Source organism: Rana temporaria, chromosome 8, assembly GCF_905171775.1.
Source record: "Rana temporaria chromosome 8, aRanTem1.1, whole genome shotgun sequence".
In the NCBI taxonomy this organism is placed as follows: Eukaryota; Metazoa; Chordata; class Amphibia; order Anura; family Ranidae; genus Rana; species Rana temporaria.
This window is the reverse complement of record NC_053496.1, coordinates 153,266,781-153,288,302: the sequence shown is the minus strand read 5'-3', so window position 1 is coordinate 153,288,302 and position 21,522 is coordinate 153,266,781. Positions and strand designations below refer to the sequence as shown.

General features: G+C 46.5%; 1 protein-coding gene across 4 annotated transcripts in view; it reads left to right on the top strand.

Annotated features, from left to right (window-relative positions):
• Positions 1–21,522, top strand: part of ZFP91 (ZFP91 zinc finger protein, atypical E3 ubiquitin ligase) — a 136,330-nt gene that overhangs the window by 70,189 nt on the left and 44,619 nt on the right. For all 4 annotated transcript variants that reach the window (XM_040320893.1, XM_040320892.1, XM_040320894.1 and 1 more), the window contains one exon: positions 9,451–9,552. In XM_040320893.1, coding sequence (XP_040176827.1) covers positions 9,451–9,552 — 102 coding nt within the window. The remainder of the gene's footprint in view (positions 1–9,450; positions 9,553–21,522) is intronic.

The window sequence follows — 21,522 nt, the reverse complement described above, 5'->3', positions numbered from 1 at the left end:
CAGGGGGTCTTACGTATTAATCCTCCGGTGAAGTCGCCACTTTGTCCGTGGGACTTGAATCTTGTTCTGTCAACTCTAACAGAAACAACCTTTTGAGCCGTTGGCTGAAGTTCCTTTGGTGTTACTAACAAGGAAGTTGGTATTTCTGGTCGCCATAGTTTCCGCCAGAAGGGTGTCAGAATTGGCAGCCTTATCTTGTAAGGAGCCATATCTTATTCTGCATAAGGACAGGGTGGTTCTCCGTCCTCATCCTTCCTTTTTACCAAAGATTATATCCAGTTTTCACCTGAATCAGGACTTGGTATTACCATCCTTTTTTCCGAAGCCCACTTCCAGAAAGGAAGGGTTGCTGCATACCTTGGATATTGTCAGGGCCATGAAGGCCTATCTTAAAGCTACAGAGAAGATTCGGAAAACAGATGTGTTGTTCATTTTGCCAGATGGGCCCAAGAAAGGGCAGGCAGCTGCAAAATCCACCATCTCGAGATGGATTAAACAGTTAATTACTCAGGCCTACGGCTTGAAGAGGTTGCCTCCTCCTTTATCAGTAAAGGCTCATTCTACCAGGGCCATGGGCGCCTCCTGGGCAGCACACCATCAGATCTCTATGGCTCAAGTATGCAAAGCGGCAACCTGGTCTTCAGTCCACACGTTTACAAAATTTTACCAGTTGGACGTAAGAAGGAATACAGATACAGCCTTTGGGCAGGCAGTGCTGCAGGCTGCGATTTAAGGCCCTCAGAATCGGGGGCACCCTTGAGTTAAAATTTAAATTTAAGTTTAATTTTTCTCAACTAAGTTGGATTTATTATTATTTGAGAGTATCTCTGAATTAAATCCTTGTGTCTTGGGAAGATTTCTCCCTCCCCTCAGTAAAGCATTGCTTTGGGACATCCCACATAGTAATGAATATGCCGCTCTGTGTCCCGTGATGTACGAGAAAGAAAAAGGGATTTTTAATACAGCTTACCTGTAAAATCCTTTTCTTGGAGTACATCACGGGACACAGAGCTCCCACCCCTCTTATGGGGACCATTTTTGGGAGACATACTGCTTGCTACAAAACTGAGGTACTCCTCCTATGGGAGGGGGTTATATAGGGAGGGGCACTTCCTGTTTAAGATTGCCAGTGTCCATCACCTGAAGGTACTCCATATAACCCACATAGTAATGAATATGCCGCTCTGTGTCCCGTGATGTACTCCAAGAAAAGGATTTTACAGGTAAGCTGTATTAAAAATCCCTTTTTTACCTTTCCTGCAGGAAGGGAGGTTTGGGGTTTTCTATGGGCCTCCGGCCCTGAATACCTTTGTGAACATTAGGGACGCATACATGCATGTCCCGTTTTGCACATGTCACAGAATTTTCGTGTGGGTGCTTAACATTTGGAGCCGGTCCTGGTTCCGACTCCTCGTGGCGAAGGTCCTTCTTCCCCTGGAGAAATTGCAGACTCTTCAGTCTGCAGTGAAGGTATTGGCATCACGCTATCGGTCTTCTCTCCGGGTACATGCAGGTCTGGGGCCTGTGGGTAGCCTCCTTCGAGGCGGTACTGTATGCCAAGTTCCACACTCTGGCTTTCCAGGGGAAATACTGTCCAGGTGCTAAAAATCTCTTGTCTCTGAAATCATGAGATTCAGGTGCGCCACCTAGTCAGTCTATCTGAGTTGGTGACGGAGATCCCAGACTCTTCGGTCCAGGAAGTTGTTTCTTCCTTCCAGTGGTCGGTGTTTACGATGGACGCCAGCCTCACGGGTTGTGGGGGCACCTGGGGGGTCCTGTCGGCCCTGAGTCGCTGGACTTGCTTGGACCTACAGCCACACCTCCCTAAATGTGCCCGCTCTCGTCTGATCTCAGTAGCTACCATGGGTCGGGCCTGGTTAGTACCTGAGTGAGAGGCCGCATGGGTGCTGTGGACCCTGTCTACCATTCATTGTCCTACTATTTGGGCGATCAGGCTATGCTCCTCCTCGTGTTCGAGGAAGTTGCAAGGTCGTCCGATCTGGATTCAGCCAGACAACGACACGGCCGTGACTTCGGTCTACCATCAGGTATACTGGCAGGCGGACTACTGGAGTCGCCAGATGCTGGACCAGGGCGACTGGTATTTGTGCTTGGGGGTGTTTCGACTCCCTTGCAAGAGGTGAGTCTCACAGGGCAGGAGAGATTATAGCTCAGCAGTAGACTGCCTGCCCTGCATGCATTTGACTCTGGGTTCAAGCCCAGGAAGGTCTGCGTTGTCACGTGGCCAGGGCTCGCCGTGGGCTTCTCCACTCATGGATCTCCTGGCCGCTCGTCTCCACCGCAAGGGTGTCGAAGTTAGTGGCCAGGTCTAGTGTTCTGGTACAGATGCGTCAGTCCCGCTGGTGGCCCGGTGGGGTCTGTTTCGGCGGCTTTATGCCGTTCCTCCATTGTTGTTGCTTCCTTGGCTGCTCCATAGAGTGGAGGCTGAGGGGATCCCGATGGTTCTAATTACTCCAAATTGGCCTTGGCGTCCTTGGTACGCCGTTTTCGGGCACCTCGTAGCGGAGGTACCCTGGCAGTCGCCAGGGCGGGAGGTCCTTCTGTCTGAAGGTCCCATACTTCCTCCATTTGTACAGCCACTGACTTGCTCAACATGGCTATTGGTAGCCAGACTTTAAGAGACTGGGGTCTGTCCGACTCGGTCATCTCAACCTTGCTGAGCGCACGGTAGTCTTCTTCCGGAGGATCTCCCTTCGCACCTGGCAGGCCTAGGTCTCTTGGTGCGAAGAGATAAAGTGACGTCCACGGACATACTCGGTGGCCAGGGTCCTGCGGTTTTTACAGCTTGGAGTGGATCTCAAATTGCTTAAAGCACCGTTTGGGGGCAGATTTCAGCCTTGGCTGTGTTCTTCCAGTGGCCTTTTTGCGGCCTGTTCCCTGGTGGGTACCTCTTTGTGCAGGGGGTTTGTCATATACTTTCCCCTCTTGGCCCATCTCTTTCCCCATGAGTTTTGACTCTGGTGCTCTCGTTTCTTCAGGAACCTTCTTTTTGGAAACATCAGAGAGATTTTCTCTTGACACGATCTCAGAAGGTGGCCCCTTTAGTGGCCTTTACCTCTGTTAGAGGGGTCTCTGAGTTAGCGGGCTTGTCTTATAAGCTGCCATGCTTGATCCTCCATAAGGATTAGGTGGTGGTGTGCGGTCGACCTTCCCTTCTTCCAAAGGTGGTTTCGACCTTTCGCCTGAATAAGGGCATTGCTCTTCCATCCTTATGTCCTCGGCCGGCGCATCCTATGGAGGTTGCTTTTCATACTTCAGGCGTGGTACGCGCTTTTCGGCTGTACCTGCCTGCTACGGTTCCGTTTTGGAGATCTGACCCTCTTTTGTGTCGGTGTCTGATTCACAAAAGGGCCTGGCGGTCTCGTCGAACACCCTTTCTCGGTGGATCAGGCAGACCGTCATACAGGCCTATGCTCTTAGGGGGGGGGGCCCCTTTTCGGAAAATTTACATGGTTGCTGTGAGTGCATCTTCTGATGCTTCTTTCAGCCGCTAGTTTTTGCAGGCGGCCGTTTAAAGTTGCCCCTCCTCCGTTGAGGAGCTCTGCTTGTTTTGGGGTGAAGTTAAAATTGGATTTACTGATATTTTTTTCCACCCCTCGTTTTTGACACTGCTTGGGGACGTCCCACTTGTCAAGATTTATGGAGCTGTGTCCGTCCATGGACGATAAGAGAAAATAGGATTTTTAGTACTCACCGTAAAATCCTTTTTCTCTGACTCCATGAACGGACACAGCACCCACCCCTGTGTCTTTTATCCAATGAGGGATGTGTCCTCGGCCGTCGCATCCCAAGAGGTTGCTTGCCTTCCATGGGCTTGGCACGAGCTCTGCGGGTGTATCTGTCTGCTATGGCTCAGTTTCAGAGGTCTGATCCCCTTTTTTCTGTCGGTAGTTGGCCCTCTGGAGGGCCTGGCGGTCTCGTCGACCACTGTTTTTCGATGAATCAGGTGGTTAGTGGGTCAGGCTTATGCCCTGATAGGGTGGGCGCCTTCCTTTCCTGTCATGGCGCATTCAGCCAGGGCAATAGGTGCCTTTTGGGCTTAGGCAACAAATCTTTGTTTCATAGGTGTGTAGGCGGCGACCGGCTCGCCTGTTCTCCCTTTCACAAAATATTAAGGTTGAATCAGAGTTCATCGGCGGGTGTTTACTTGAGCCGCAATGTTCTGCAGGCGGCTGTTTAGGTTCCAAATCCTCCATTGGGGAGCTCTGGTTGGTATGGGTGGTGTTTTGTTTTACTTGCTGTACCCACCCCTCGTTTTTGACACTGCTTGGGGATGTCCCTAATGTCAAGATTAAGATGATGTGTCCGTCCATGAATGAAAGTGAAGATAGGATTTTTGTACTCACCGTAAAATCCTTTTCTCTGAGTTCATGGACGGACACTGCACCCACCCCTCCTTTTATATGTTTTGTACTGCTTTTGACTAACTGAGCTGCTGCATGCAAGGAGAGTGGTTGTACTCAGAGGGACCGCCCCCAGGGCGGTACTGTACAGTTTTGATGTGTGTAACACTTAACATGCTTTTCTGCCTAGTTCTCTCCTGATAGGAGGCTAATACCCTAATGTCAAGAATAAGATGCTGTGTCCGTCCATGAACTCGGAGAAAAGGATTTTACGGTGAGTACAAAAATCTTATTTTCTTTTATTCTGAATTACCGTATATGCTTGTGTATAAACCGACCCGAATATAAGCCGAGGACCAAATTTTACCACAAAAAATGGGAAAACGTATTGACTCGAGTATAAGCCTAGGGTGAGAAATGTAGCAGCTACTGTAAGTGGAAAAGAGGGTCAACAATGTCCATCTGCAGCCTCACTGTGCCGATCTTCATGCCTCACTGTGCCCATCTGCAGCCTCACTGTGCCCATTTGCAGCCTCATGTACTTGATCTCCCACTGTGACATGCAGTCTTAACTGCAGTCGGCGGCCATCCATTGTAACAAAGCCCCGCCTCCTCCTCGTCAGTGATAGACGGAACACTGAACACTGACTCACTGTTGGGAAACTGAATTAGTGTTGCTTCTATCAAGGACGAGGAGGAGGCAGGGCTTTGTTACAATGGACGGCCGCCGACTGCAGTTAAGACTGCATGTCACAGCGGGAGACTATTATAAGCCGAGGGAGGACTTTTTCAGCACAAAAAAAATGTGCTGAAAAACTCGGCTTATACTCAAGTATACACGTTCTATACTGAAGTACAACATATAGGATTTTTATGAACTACCTATGATACACAAGTGTATCTTCACATTTATCTAGTGGGTAGAGGCTAACTCATGTGGATGGTGCATTAGAATTTGTTTGCGCCACAATTTCAATTGTTTGTGCACGCAACTGTCCTCACGCCAGCTCTAAGACTGAGAACTGAATGATCACTTGACCACTAATCGCACAGTTCTTGGTCTGCTCAGATCAGAAAGTGTTGACTGTCTTCATCACTTTCCACTCTCCTCCACAGCGCTCATTGGAGCGCCGAGCTGGAGATGAGGGGGGCACAGCTGGCTTTAGCTCTCCAGCTGTCAATCAGGCAGTTAGGTGGATCTCAACAGTGTGGTTGGGTTCCTTCTTAAGCCTGGAGTGGCTGACACTTTAGCTCATTACAGACCATTGTTGGTCAAATCTGGATCACAGGGGAGCACTCCAGTGACCCACAAGAGAAGTATGACCAAAAAAATGCTTTGGCCATACTTCTCTTTCAACAATTGTTGATGCATTTTTTTTTTTTTTTAAATACATTGCAAGATTATAGAAGTACAAACAAGTAGGGATGAGCTTCGAGTTCGAGTCGAACTTATGTTCGACTCGAACATTGCCTGTTCGGCGAACAACGAACAATTAGGGGTGTTCGCGGCAAATTCGAAAAGCCGCGGAACACCCTGTTAAAATCTAAAGTTTTAATTTTGAAGGCAAATATTCAATTTATTGTCCTAAAAAGTGTTTGGGGACCTGGGTCCTGTCCCAGGAAACATGTATCAATGCAAAAAAAAGTTTTAAAAACGGACGTTTTTTCAGGAGCAGTGAATTTAATAATGCTAAAAGTGAAACAATAAAAGTGTAATATTACTTTAAATTTCGTACCTAGGGGGGGGTGTAAAGTCAGCATGTGAAAAAGCGCATGTTTCCCGTACATAGAACTGTCCCTGCACAAAGTGTCATTTCTGAAAGGAAAAAGGGCATTTAAAACCGGCTTTGCGGCTCTAATGAATTGTCGACTCTGGCAATTCAGAGATGATTCATTCATAAAAAATACAAATAAAAAAGCTGGGGGTCCCCCCAAATTCCATTAACAGGCCCTTCAGGTCTGATATGGATATTAAGGTGAACCCCGTCGTCAATTAAAAAAAAAAATTATGTGGGGTTCCCCCAAATATCCATACCAGACCCTTCAGGTCTGGTGTGGATTTTAAGGGGAACTCCACCCCAAATTTAAAAAAAAATGGCGTGGAGTTCCCCCAAAAATCCACACCAGACCCTTATCCGAGCACGTGAACCTGGCCGGCCGCAGAAAAGAGGGGGGACAGAGTGCGGCCCCCTCCCCTCTCCTGAACCGCACCAGGCCACATGCCCTCAACATGGGGAGGATGTCCCCAAGTTGATGGGGACAAGGGCCTCATCCCCACAACCCTTGCCCGGTGGTTGTGGGGGTCTGCGGGCGGGGGGCTTATCAGAATCTGGAAGACCCCTTTAACAAAGGGGACCCTCAGATCCTGGCCCCCCCCTATGTGAATTGGTAATGGGGTACACTGTACCTCTACCATTTCACGAAGGAAGTGTAAATAGTTAAAAAAAAACACACAGACACCGTAGAAAAAAATCCTTTATTAATAAAAAAATAAAAAAATCCAGCGATGTGAATCCACTCGGGGCCCGGGCCCCGCTCCAACGTTGTCTTCTATCCTGCGACGGATGATCTCTCCAGCGACGGACGGGTGATCAGCGGTCCGGTCCAGCGATGAGAAGATCCATCCGTCCAGAGCGCAGCAGGTGAGCTCCACTCTCCGCTGGACACAGCCCAGCGGATTGACGCGCTGGAGCTGTGACATTTCTTATATAGGGGAAGCGGCCACCTGTCACGTGACCCTGCCCCCTCTGACGCACCCTCGTACGTTACTGGGAAAGCCGGGTCTTTCCCAGTGACGTACGAGGGTGCGTCAGAGGGGGTGGGGTCACGTGACTGGTGGCCACTTCCCCTATATAAGAAATGTCACAGCTCCAGCGCGTCATTCCACTGGGCTGTGTCCAGCGGAGAGAGGAGCTCGCCTGCTGCGCTCTGGACGGATAGATCTTCTCATCGCTGGACCGGACCGCTGATCACCCATCCGTCGCTGGAGAGATCATCCTTCGCAGGATATAAGACAACGCTGGAGCGGGGCCCGGGCCCAGGGTGGATTCACATCGCTGGATTTTTATATTTATTTTTTTATTAATAAAGGATTTTTTTCTACGGTGTCTGTGTGTTTTTTTTTTTTAACTATTTACACTTCCTTCGTGAAATGGTAGAGGTACAGTGTACCCCATTACCAATTCACATAGGGGGGGGAGGAGGATCTGGGGGGCCCCTTTGTTAAAGGGGTCTTCCAGATTCTGATAAGCCCCCCGCCCGCAGACCCCCACAACCACCGGGCAAGGGTTGTGGGGATGAGGCCCTTGTCCCCATCAACATGGGGACATCCTCCCCATGTTGAGGGCATGTGGCCTGGTGCGGTTCAGGAGAGGGGGGGCGCACTCTGTCCCCCCCCCCCTCTTTCAGAAATGACACTTTGTGCAGGGACAGTTCTATGTACGGGAAACATGCGCTTTTTCACATGCTGACTTTACACCCCCCCTAGGTACGAAATTTAAAGTAATATTACACTTTTATTGTTTCACTTTTAGCATTATTAAATTCACTGCTCCTGAAAAAACGTCAGTTTTTAAAACTTTTTTTGCATTGATACATGTTTCCTGGGACAGGACCCAGGTCCCCAAACACTTTTTAGGACAATAACTTGCATATTAGCCTTTAAAATTAACACTTTAGATTTCAAATGTTCGAGTCCCATAGACTTTAACAGGGTTCTAAATTTCACACGAACATTTGGTGTGTTCGCAAGTTCTGATGCGAACTGAACAGGGGGGTGTTCGGCTCATCCTTACAAACAAGCTATGTGTGTATATTGAAATCTCCTAATAAAATTTGTATGAAAATAAATTAAATTACAATTTATCAACCAATTAATAGCTCCTAATAAAATTTGTATGAAAATAAATTAAATTACAATTTATCAACCAATTAATAGCAACATAAATTACCATATATACTTGAGTATAAGCTGACCCGAATATAAGCCGAGGCACCTAATTTTACCACAAAAAAACTGGGGAAACGTATTGACTCAAGTATAAGCCTAGGGTGGGAAATGCAGCAGCTACTGTAAGTGGAAAAGAGGGTCAACAATGCCCATTTTCAGCCTCACTGTGCCCATCTGCAGCCTCACTGTGCCCATTTGCAGCCTCATGTACCTTTTGATCTCCCATTGTGTCATGCAACTGCAGTCGGCGGCCGTCCACTGTAACAAAGCCCTGCCGCCTCCTCGTCCGTGATAGATAGAACACTGATTCAGTTTCCCAGCATTGTTATCAGTGTTTAGTGTTCCGTCAATCACGGACGAGGAGGAGGCGGGCTTTGTTACAGTGGACAACTGCCGACTGCAGTTGCATGACACAGCAGGAGACCCTCACTCGAGTATAAGCCGATGGGGGGGGGGGGGGGGGGGGGGGGATTTGGGCTTTTTCAGCATAAAAAATGTACTGGAAAAACTTGGCTTATATGCGAGTATATACGGTAATAAAAAAAAGTATATATGAATTATTCCAGTCCATCCACTGAGAGACTCTATGACATACAGAGATGCAGTGATTATAAATAAGAAAAAAATAAAAAGTACAGTCTTTGATGCTTGGCAGCTTCTCGCCATGTTCTCATGTGGACAGGCACTTAATAGGTCTAATGAAGGTCTATTGCACACTCTTGAGAGTGCTTCTAATGCGTGCGTACGTACGTGTAGTGGGTCAATGACATTATCACGCTGCATTTATATGTACTTGTGCAGTCTGCAGCTTTGGAGATCTGGAAGACAATGGGAATATATACTGTAGTTTGCTGAGGAGCAACAAGGAATATTTTGACATGGGGAACATCTAAGATCACATACAGCATGTAGGAGTGAATTCTGTCACATTGTTTGCACTTATTTGATTCACGAACACAGTAGCTTTTTGAACGTGTTTTATTTTTATAAATTTATTTGGGACAAATTTAGAGAAGGATATGAGCACAGAATTGGGATTATTTTCATGTAAAATTGTACAATCATTTCACTAAGTGTGCATTTTTGTTCCTCTTGTTCTTGATCATTCACCTCCTTTTCCTTTCCTACTTACCTCAGTGAGACAGAAGACCAGGAAGAAGACATATTAATAAGCGAGGAAGACGTTCCATTCAAGGATGACCCCACTGATGAGACATACAGGCCTCCTCAGTTAGAAAGGTATGGTATGTCCCATTCATTTCGTATCACTCTTTCTTCCCTCTCCTCTTTTTTGTATCTTCCTTAATTTTAGGGAAGCAGATAGTACCTTCTTTAAACCTATATTTGTATATGTGCATTTTTTAGGTGAAATAAATGTCAACATCAATTTAAACATGTTAGAACATCTTTCATATTTTTATTGCTAAATTAGGTTTGGAAGTGAAGCTGGATCTGAAAAAGCTTTTGTGTCCAGAACGCAGGTGCCCACCAAACAGTAGGGGCACCTTAGATAAAGAATTGAAGTACAACAAAGCGAGAAATTAAACAATTAATAAATATGGTGATTCTTTATTAAAAATATATACAGTTGATATAAAAAGTCTAAGCACCCCTGTTTAGAATGTCAGGTTTCTGTGATGTAAAAATATTAGACAAATGTAAAAAAAATATATAAGACAAAGATAAATAATTTTAGAACTTTTTCCACCTTTTTATTTTGATCTATAAACTGTACAACTCAATTGAAAAACAAACGGAAATCTGAAATAAGTGTGCACACCCTCTTATAACTATGGATGTGGCTGTGTTCAGAATTAAGCAATCACATTCAAATTCATGTTAAAGAGGAGTACACACCTGCCATAATTTTTTTTTTTTTTTTTTAAACGGAGAGACTGGCCTGCACGGACCAAAGCAACACAATACATCAATTATATATTGGTACAGGTGAAGTTACATGGGTCTGTACTCCATGGCATCGACATCATCAAAATACATTAATATGTTGTCTGTTGTCAGTGTCCCCCTGATGGTCTAAGCTTTTCTGCATGAGGACGCGTGTGTTGGGAGAGAACCCTGTATACTTCATATATATATATGTGCTGCCCCTTCATGGACCTGGTGTTTGTTCTGATGGATTCCGAACGGCACATAGCTGCTCCGAATCCCGGAGCATCGGATGGCTGAACCATCAGATGTTGCGATCCGCAATCTTAACCAATAGTAGCAGAGGAGTGTCGGGAGAGCGGAACTGAGCGAGCAAGGGTCCCGTTACATATATCGTTACGTATCGGGCCATGGAGGACAAGGACGCTAAAGACTATGACCGGGTAAAAGAAGCTCTGCTAGCCCGATTTGCCATTACACCCGAAGCCAGCCAGATTAAGTTTTGAGAATCCCAGAAACAAACCAACATAACATACGTGGAGTGGGCACATCGTCTGCAGCAGAACCTTAAGGGCTGGTTCCAGGGAAGCCACGCTCATACCATAGAGGACATCACCCAGCTAGTACTCTTAGAACAGTTCTTTAACCACATCCCTCCAGTAGTACGGGATTGGGTGCGAGATAAGCGACCACAGACTGTACAGCAAGCGGCTACTTTGGCCAATGAATATTTGGACTCTCGAAGGTCAGGCGAAAGCGAGCGCTATCCACTATCTCAGCCCAGTTTACCAGCCCGACCCAATCCTCCTACCAGACCTAAGTGCTATACCTGTAACCAAACTGGTCATCTGCAGCGATATTGCCCTACCCAATCCATGAGGAACCGAGAGACTGCTCATCCATCCAGACCCTCAGCCCGACACAAAGCTCCTACCAGACCTAAGTGCTATACCTGTAACCAAACCGGTCATCTGCAACAATTATTGCCCTACCCGATCCACAAGGTACCGAGAGACTGCTCACCCATTCAGACCAGCTGCTCATAGCTTCCAGAACGAGCCCAACCATCGAGATGTTCAGGAAGAGTGCGGCAAACTTTTTGGGCTGATCCTGTCCAAGCTGCTCCCGGAGATAATCGGCAGCACCATCGTCGGGCAGTATGGGTTAATGGGCAGCCGTCCCAGGGACTCCGGGGCTACGATTACCCTCATCCAGCCTCACATGATTCCCCAGTCGGCCCGGACTGGCCAGACTGTTGCAGTCAGGGTAGCAGGGGGCAAGGTGCTACGCTTATCCATCGCCCAAGCCCTCTTGGATTGGGGCTCAGGGGAGCGACAAGTGTGAGTGACATTACTATGTGAGTTACCCACAGAAGTACTTTTGGGGAATGATTTGGGGCATTTAACTTCCTCATATGCCCCAGAGGCCGCCATGGCCGTGACCACCCGATGCCAGAGCCAACTTCAAGGCAACTCCACTCCTATGAGGACCCAGACGCCTCCATGTTCAGGCTGGGAGCTGTACTAAGTCAAGTTGGTGATGACGGGAAAGAGCAAACCAGTGGCGTATCTCAGCCAAAACTTGTTACCCTGTGAAGTTGGATATGCTGCCGTGGAAAAAGTGTTTGGCCTTAGTCTGGGCTTTAAAGAAATTGCCGCCCTACGTGTGTGGACGCTTTTTTACCGTCACGACGGACCCACAATCCCTTGATATGGCTTAACTGGGTGGCGGGAGAGAACGGGCGATTACTAAGGTGGAGCCTGTCTTTGCACTTGTACAATTTCACCATACAATATCAGCCAGGGCCTTAAAACGGGAATGCGGATGGGTTATCCCGGCAGACAGACCTGGAACCTTAAGACTGCTTTTCCAACATCCTCGAGTTGACCCTTTCGGGGTCCCACTGTGGCTGTTGGACTGTTTCCCAGGGGGGAGTAATGTCATGGACCTTGGAATGCTGAAGTGTTTATACTTGAAATCTGTTACACAGTGGGGGGGTCTTCTGCCCTGTCTTAAGGCTAACCCCCCCTCTTTCCAGACGGCTCCATGGTTTGGAGGAAAAGCATTGTTCATTGTTTGGCTGTTTGTGTACTGTGATTGCCCCCTGGGGCTTCTGTCTCATTACACATATCTGTCCTATTCAAGCTATCGGACCAATCCCTGCTGACCCTGTTTCAAGTCCTCATTTGCATGGCCAAGGGGACCTAATTGAGAACTACAATGTACTTTACAATTGACCAATAGGAAAGTGGTTGTTGGGGACAGGGTGTTCAAACTGCTGTATAAAAGTGTGTCCATCCAATAAAAAGAGTCTCCTGCTTGAACTTACATACAGCCTGCCTGGTGTTTGCTCTGATGAGTTTCGAACGGCACATAGTTGTAGTTCGAATCTCGGAGCATCGGATGGCCGAACCATCAGACGTTGCGATCTGCAATCTGATCCAATAGTAGCAGAGAAGTATCGGGAGAGCGTAACCGAGCGAGCAAGGGTCTTTTTACACCTTGTATCCTGGTACAGGACCAAAATATGTGTAGGAGGGTGCCCTTCTTCTCCTGACAGCGCCAACAGAGGTCTGATGACTCCGGGAAGAGAGTATGTAGTAAGGCAGGAGTCTTGTACCACCGAGTGAGGATTTTGTAATTTGTTTCCTGGGTTCTGGAGCATATGGTGGACTTATGGGTGTATTTGAGAATGTGCTGTTTTTTACTGTTGGGGGGAAAAAAGACAGTTCAGGTCTCTTTCCCATTTAAGGAGGCATGGATTAGGGTTGTCACCGGGTAGTGTGATCAGCATACTATACATCAGGGACAGGGTGTGGGGAATCGTCCCGGTCCCTGTACAGAGCTCCTCCAGGGTCGTGGGTAGTTGCTGTGTGGCGTCGGGGGTCGGTATGCTACTCAAGAAGTGTCCGAGCTGAAGTGCTCTCATGTAGTCCAGTTTATATGGGCCTGTGGGGTCCGATCGCTCCGAGGCCGTTTTCCATTTTCCCCTATTGCTAAAGTGCGACGCTTGACAGAACCCCGCCTCCAGCAGTTCAAGGATTTTTTTATCGTGTAGGCCTGGTGCAAATTGGGGGTGTCCTATCACCGGTCTCAGCGGGGAGTTACGGTTCGCAAGTGAGGATTTTGTCAGCAGTTGTGAACAAATTTTTACAGTGGTGCCTTTCAATGGGTGATGTTTAAGCTCCGAGGGAAGGGCCGAATGGCACCATGGGGCCCTGTGAAGTGGAACGACGCTCTATCTGCGTCCATAGCTTTGTGTCAGTATGTCGGCACCAATCCAGGAGTCTGCCAAGGTGTTTTGCCTGGTTGTAAATGCAGAGTTCTGGCATAGCCAAGCCTCCATGTAGTTTCGGGAGCGATAGTATTTTCCTATTCAGGCAATGGCTTTTCCCTGCCCAGAGAAATCTAGTGAAGGCGGAGTGGGCCTGTTTAAAGAAGTCTCCTGGTATCGTTATTGGGAGAGCCTGCAAGAGGTAGAGAAACTTTGGCAGTATTGACATTTTAAGAATGTTACAGCGGCACATCCAAGAATGCAGGCCACTGTTCCAGGGTGTTATCCATCCACTTCAGATTAAAGCCATCTCTGAGTCTCCGAAGTTGTTGTTGCGGGACCCGATTTAGTGAAATTGATCTTTAGGTTAGAAAGCTGCCCGTACACGTCGAATTCCCGCAGGAGGCTCAATAGGGAGGTTGAGTGGTTCGTGAGCGTGAACATTAAATCGTCCGCGTAGGCAGAGACCTTATGCTGTGTTCTGTTAGCTGTCACACCGGAGATGTTAGGGTTCTGTCGGATATGGCATAGGAAGGGTTCCAGGGTCAGAGTGAAGAGCAGGGGCGAGAGGGGGCAGCCCTGTCTGGTCCCATTGGTTATCGGGAAAAGCCCGGAGGAGGAGACAACTTGTGGAATGTAGGATGCTAATCGCTGTGTCCGCAGAGTTTGGGCTAGGAGCCTGCCACATTTGTTGCCCGACTCGTAGACCTTCCTCCGACATATTTGCATTGCCATCTTGGCCTTATATTGTAGGATGTTGGTAATCTGTGAGCGGACCACATAAAGGTTAGCCCCCAGATGTCCGGACAGAGTCGCCTTGTGAGTAGACATGTGCGTTCCCGTTCGTAACAAATGGATTTTCGTACGAATTTGTTAGTTTTCGTACATTCGTAACAAATCGAGCATACGAAAAGCTGAAAGAACCAAAATACGAAAATTACGTAATTACGAATAAGCAAAATAACGAACAAGTGAAAATACGAACGTATGATTGGACAATCTTACTAAAATACGAAACACCGAAAAAGAAAAACAACGAAAATTACATCTATAACGAACGATTTGCATTCCGTATTTTAAATCCTTTGTCTGTTCGTATTTTCATTTGTATGTTCGTATTTTCATTTGTGTGTTTTGTAAATCCGTTTCTTTGTCTGTTCGTAAATTTGTGTATTTGTATCGTTCTTTCGAATGGGCCCTGGGCAGTGTAGTTAGTGAGTGATTACTTAATATCTTAGCCAATCAGCTTATCTCTTTTGTGCTGAGTCACATTGTGCAGTGTAAAGCCTCGTACACATGATCAGACTTCAAACAAAATTTTCTGTGGATTTTTGAAACTGAAAAAGTTTGTTCGATAGAGCGTACACACAGTCGGATTTTTTGGAAAACGCTCAATTTGACGTTTGTTGGCAAAAAGTCAGAACGTGTGTACGGGGCTTAAAGCGGTTGTAAACCCGCATCAAAGTTTTTTTTTTTTTTTTTCTCCTGCAAAGCAAAAGTCATAATGAGCTAATATGCACCGCATATTAGCTCATTATGAAATACTTACCTTGGAACGAGGTGTGTAGAACTTGTGATTGGCTGGAGCGCGGGAGATTTAAATTCGGCAAGGTCCGGCGGCTGCCGGTCCTTTCGCCGTAGATCCCCCCTGCGCATTGCGAGGGGAATATCTCCTAAACCGTGCAGGTTTAGGAGATATTCTCCTTACCTACAGGTAAGCCTTATTATAGGCTTACCTGTAGGTAAAAGTAAAAAAAGTGGGTTTACAACCACTTTAAGAGAAAGTATATCTTAATATGGATTAGCCACGTGTTGCTATGTATTTACGAAAGTACAAAATTACAAACCATTAAACTGAAATTATTATCTAACAAAATTACGAATTTCGAATCAACGAAAATGAATTTGACAGAATTACGAATCATTCAAGATAAACGAAAATAAAACTGTTCCGAAAATACGAACGGGTCCGAATAGGAAAACTTGCGTCTTACGAAATACGAACGGGTCCGAATAGGAAAATTTGAGTCTTACGAAATTTCGAATCTACGGAATGAGGCGAAACGGAACAAAAAAATACGAAAATTTTTGATGTGCAGACAAAACGGAACAAAAAAATACGAAAATGTTTGTTGTGCACATGTCTACTTGTGAGCGGCCTCCAGGGTCTGTAATTTAGTGAGGTGTAGATTCAGTTGTGCCGTCCATGCCCGTTTTATACTAGCGCCGTGTTTTATGAGCACGCCTCTGATCACGGCCTTATGGGCTTCCCACACCACGCAGGGGTCGCTACCCGCTGTAGCGTTAGTATCAAAGTAGAGGCCCACCTCAGCAACCACATCCGCCAAGACCTCAGGGTCCTGTAGGATACTCTTGTTGAATCTCCAGGCTGGACACTGTCAGCGCATATTTCATCCCTATCGGGGCGTGGTCCGACCACGTAATCGAACCAATCGAGGTGTCCTCGATCGCATGCAGCTGTCCGTGGGGTACGAAACAATAATCGATGCGCGAGTATGTCCGGTGTGGTTTAGAATAGAAGGATTAGTCTCGTTCTCCGGGGTGGAGGAGCCGCCACGTATTGATCAGCTGTGCGGAGCATGGTGTCGAGCCTATACGTTTACGCATGTCTCGCGAAGTGGAAGATGTTCCAGAGAAAGTATCCTCTGGCGGTAAAAGGGGGATATTCAAGTCTCCTCCCAGTATAAGTTGGCCTTCCGAATATCGCATGAGTTTGTCTACATGTCTCTTAAGAAAAGTGTCCTGGTGGACGTTGGGGACATACAGGTTCGCCAGCGTCGCCTTCCTGTCACCAATGAGGCCTTTCAAGAACAGGATGCGGCCCTCTTCGTCTGTCTGTGCGTCCACTAGTTTCCAGGGGACTTTCGCAGAGATAAGGATAGAAACCCCTCTGGACTTGGCCTCCGCGTATGCAGAGTTATAGTCTAGGGGGTAGTGTCTGTTCTTGAGTAGTGGCAGTTTAAGGTCCCTAAAATGTGTTTCCTGTATCATGACTATGTCTGCTTTTGAGCGGCGCATTTCATGCAGCAGCACCCTCCGCTTCTCAGGTGTGTTTAATCCCTTAGCATTCAGGGATATTATGTTGAGCAAATCCATGCTCGCACCCGGGAACAAAGGGGGGGGGGAGAGGGGGGATAGGGTGGAGAGTGTGAAAATTAAGGTGTGAGACACCAAAAGAAAGATACGAAGAAAAAGCAGAGAGCTGTCACTAGAGTGTGCAGCAGTGAGGAAAATCTAAAGTAGCCTAAACGGATGTGGCGCTCGCCCGGAGTCCCTTCAGGAAAAAGCCCCCGGGGTATATAGCGCATTCCTAAACGGGGTAGTGGGTGCACAGGACCGAGGTATAAGCCCCCCGCCTCGCCCCCCCGGCATTCATGCATGTATGTTGTAGCATATACCGGCAGTGTAAAAAAGGAAAATTTTATTAATGAGCTTCATATAAACGGGCAAACAAACCAACAAACCACAGCTGCATATAGTGCATAAATATAGTGCAAAACAACTTTATCAGCCAACTCTAACAATGTAAAGTGCCGACTTCAGAGCAGTCTGCTCTTCGCCTCTCAGACTCTCGCGAATTAACGGACCCGCCTCCCTCGGTCCCAGCTGAGTGATGGGCATGTCTGTGCCGGCTGAAGTAGGAGACATAACGGGGCTCCCCCCGGGTGGTAAAGGGTCCCTCCAAGGCGCAGCGTCTCGGCCAGAACGGTAGAAGTTTCGTATTCCAGTGATGGCTCGTTTGCTCTCTGGGACTACATGGGTTCTCCAAAAAAAAGCTGTTTTTCTTAAGCTGGGACAACCTTTGCCAAGGTTTGGGAATTATGAACAGTTCCAAATACCAGTCAATATTGGCACAAAACCTTCAGGCTTCTGCTAGAAAGCTAAACATGAAATGGAGCTTAATCTTTCAGCATGACAACGACCCAAAAAATACATTTAAATCAAAAAGAAATGGCTTCACCAGAAGAAGATTAAAGTTTTGGAGTGGCACAGCCAGAGCCCAGACCTGAATCCCATTGAAAATATGTGGGGTGATCTGAAGAGGGCGGTGCGCAGGAGATACCCTCGCAATCTGATGGATTTGGAGTGTTTTTGCAAAGAAGAGTGGGCAAATATTACCAAGCCAAGATGTGCCATGCTGATAGACTAAAGCCCCATACACACGATCGGACTTTTTGCTAACAAACTTCAAAATGAACAAGCTTTCAAAAAAATCCGACCGTGTGTCCACTCCATCAGACAAACTTTTTCGTTTTTCATCGGACAAAAGTTCGCTCTGCAAACGGACAAACTTTTCAGCAACAAAAGTCCTATGGTGCAAATCCCTATCGTGTGTACAGAAATCCATTGGACTTTTGTCCGAAGTACAAATACGCATGCCCATAACCAATGTTAAAATCAACCAACAATAGCAGAAGTTGACCAAAGGGTGGCGGTAAAGAGCAGAAAAACCATGTGATGTTGGGAAAGTTTTGGGAAAGTTAGCAGAAAAGTCCTGCCGTGTGTATGCTATGGGTGTGCCCGGCCAACTCCCTTCGGACAAAAATCCAGGGAAAAGTTTGTTTGAAGTCCGACCGTGTGTACGAGGCTTAATACTCAAAAAGACTGAGTGCTGTAATGAAATTAAAAGGTGTTTCAACAAAGTATTTAAAGTGGATGTCTGCTGAAAAAAAAAAATTAAAAGCCAGCAGCTACAAATACTGCAGCTGCTGACTTTTAATATTAGGACACTTGCCTGTCCTGAAGTCCAGCGCCGTCCGCAGCAGAGGACGAGCAATCGCTTGTCACTCTGCTGCCCCCCCCCCCCCCGCCATCCTCGGTGAGGGAACCAGGAAGTGAAACGCTCCGGCTTCACTGCCTGGTCCCCTACGGTGCATGCTCGAGTCGCGCTACGCCTGCCGATTGGCTCCCGCTGTGTACTGGAAGCCGAGTGTTCCCAGAACACAACGGGGGGGACGGGAGGTGACGTCATGCCCGCAGTCTGCCCGAGACTGTGTGGAAGAAAGGGGGTGCAAATACCTGTCTTTAGACAGGTATCTGCACCCCCCTCCCCCTGAAAGGTGTCAAATGTGACACCAGAGGAGGGGGGAGGGTTTCCGATCAGCGAGAGTTCCACTTTAGGGTGAAGCTCCGCTTTAAGGGTTTGAACACTTATGCAAACATATCATATCATATTCATATCATTTTTACTTCCCTCTGCCTAAAAGATAGTTTGTTTTTCAATCGAGTTGTACAGTTTATAGGTCACATTAAAGGTGGGAAAAGTTCTGAAATTATTTATCTTTGTCTCATTTTTTTTAGGGCTGTGCAAATTAACTTTTAATTAATCGATTAATCTTTAATTTTTTTTAATCGATCAAAATCTTTTTGATCGATTACAATTCTTTTGATTGGTACTCACCTCTCCGCTGGCTATTGGGCCTTCAGGGAGTTCCGTCGGAGATCCAGTAACGTCACGGACACCGGCGGGGCTTTCCATGTCCATCTGAAGGGCTCCTTTGCTGTGCCTTCATATCTACGGGATCTTACTATCTGCTACACGCATGGGCTGTTACACTTCCCTCTATCACTTCCCTCTATCAACCTGGGATTCTACAGCCATTCACTGGGAGTTGTGATAGTCCCTTCATGGGACATCTACATGCCGACGGACTGATGTTACCCTCTCCTTATCTGTATTCAGCAGTGGTATCGGTGTACACATTTTTATACCAGTATCATACTTAGCTACATGTTTTTATGACTGCTTTTGGTACCGTTTGGTATTTCTCGCACCATTTTTACAGTTTATGTAGCTACATCGATTTATCTCCAGTGCAATATTTATTTGGTTGCCTACTTGAAGACTATAAAAGTTTTAATGCTATTCCCATTGAGCGCTGCCTTTGTGTGTTTTTTGTATCCTGCTATCCATTTTTCTAGTTGTTGGTAGCTGCACTGGGAATCGGCCTGCAAAGAGATCAGCTAAAAGTAGTTGGATCTGTATGTGCGTTATAATTATTTGAAATTAGTCGATTAATCGATTAAAAAAAAAAACGATTAATCGAACAGAAAAAGTTTGATCAGTAACAGCCCTAATTTTTTTACATCACAGAAACCTGACATATTAAAAGACCAGGCCCCTTTTTGCGATTCGGCACTGCGTCGCTTTAACTGACAATTGCGCGGTCGTGCGACGTGGCTCCCAAACAAAATAAGCGTTTATCGGTTGGTTTGCGCAAAATTTATAGCGTTTACAAAATAGAGATAGTTTTATTGCATTTTTATGATTTTTTTTTACTACTAATGGCGGCGATCAGCGATTTTTTTTTCGTGACTGCGACATTATGGCGGACACTTCGGACAATTTTGACACATTTTTGGGACCATTGTCATTTTCATAGCAAAAAATGCATTTAAAATGCATTGTTTATTGTGAAAATGACAGTTGCAGTTTGGGAGTTAACCACGGGGCGCTGTTGGGGTTATGTGTTCCCTGAAGTGTGTTTACAACTGTAGGGGGGTGTGGCTGTAGGTGTGACATCATCGATTGTGTCCCCCTATAAAAGGGATGACACGATCGATGCTGCCGCCACAGTGAAGAACAGGGAAGCCGTGTTTTTACACAAGGCTCTCCCCGTTCTTCAGCTCCGGGAACCGATCGCGGGACTCCAGCGGCAATCGTGTCCGCGAGTCCCGCGGTCACGGAGCTTCGGACCGGGTCGTGGGAGCGCGCCCGCGACCCACGGCTGGGTACTAGTACAGGACTTTCCTGTACGTGGATGTGCCCAGCCGTGCCATTCTGCCGACGTATATGTGCAGGAGGCAGCCCTTAACCTGACCTTCCTGCAGATCTGCTCCTTTCGCACTCTACATCAATTTTTTTTTATTTTTATGTCGAAGAAGTAAGGAATGCTTCAAAAAGTGAAGGGAAATGGCACCTTTGACAGCTGTCACCAGAACAGGTGACTTTATTAAGTACATTTTTCTTTACCTGCAGTCTGTTTCTTCCCATTTAGAACACAGACAGCAATACAAACCCCAGAGAGGTTTCCAACTTTTCCCCAAACTTAAAGTAAAATTAACCCTAACTAATCTTAAAAATCCTCCCTCTCTCCTCTTAACACCTATGCTAACTAACCTGTGTAAGAAAGATGCATATACATGCCTATTTTCAGGCCGCTCTGGTCCAGTTACGTGATCTGCTTCCCTTGTGTCAGGCAGTGGAAGCTGCAGGGGAGAGGAAGGTGTGCTGACAATGGATGGGCCACATGAAGCCTATGGGTGAAGTCACCGCTCCCAGGCATTGTCACCCAATGTTGAGCTCTTTATCTCTTCTCCCCTGCAGTCGGTGCTGGTGGACACAGCAGGATCACATGACTGTACTGAATTTGGCTGAAAATAGGCAAGTATATAAATCTTTCTTACATAGTTTAGTAGGCATAGGTGTTAGGAGGGGAGGGAGAAATTTTAATGGGGTATTAAACCAAAAAGCAAACCTTTATTATATTGCAGCTTACTAATTCTTAGATGTGATGACTGCATTCATTTTTATTTTTTAGGCTTTTTTTTGTTTTCATCTGTTGATCCAGCCAGTAAGTTCATTGTTTTTCAAAAGGAACAATCTGTCCTGCACAATGTATGTTAGAGATGATGTAAACCATTTAACACTGGCAGGGGTGCTTACAAAGATCAGGTTTTTAAAATACGTAAAACCTTTATCCCAATAGGAAAAAAAATAGTGTAACAGCTTATTAAAGTGTCAGCTGGAGTTTGGCTTTAATTCGTTAGTGTATTTAAATCTGACACTACTGCTATCCAAAGGGTAGAGTGAGGCGCTCTAATACTGGAGGTGTGTTACTGGCCTGAACACCAGGTGAAAACAGGCAAAAAAGCAGAAGAAAAATAAAACTAATGCAACCACCACATCTGTTGATTGGTAAGCTGCAATGTATTACAATTTTGGTTTTGGGCTTAATACTACTTTAATTCTACTTTAACCACTTGCCGACCAGCCGCCAATATTTATTATAGCAAAAAGTAAAAAA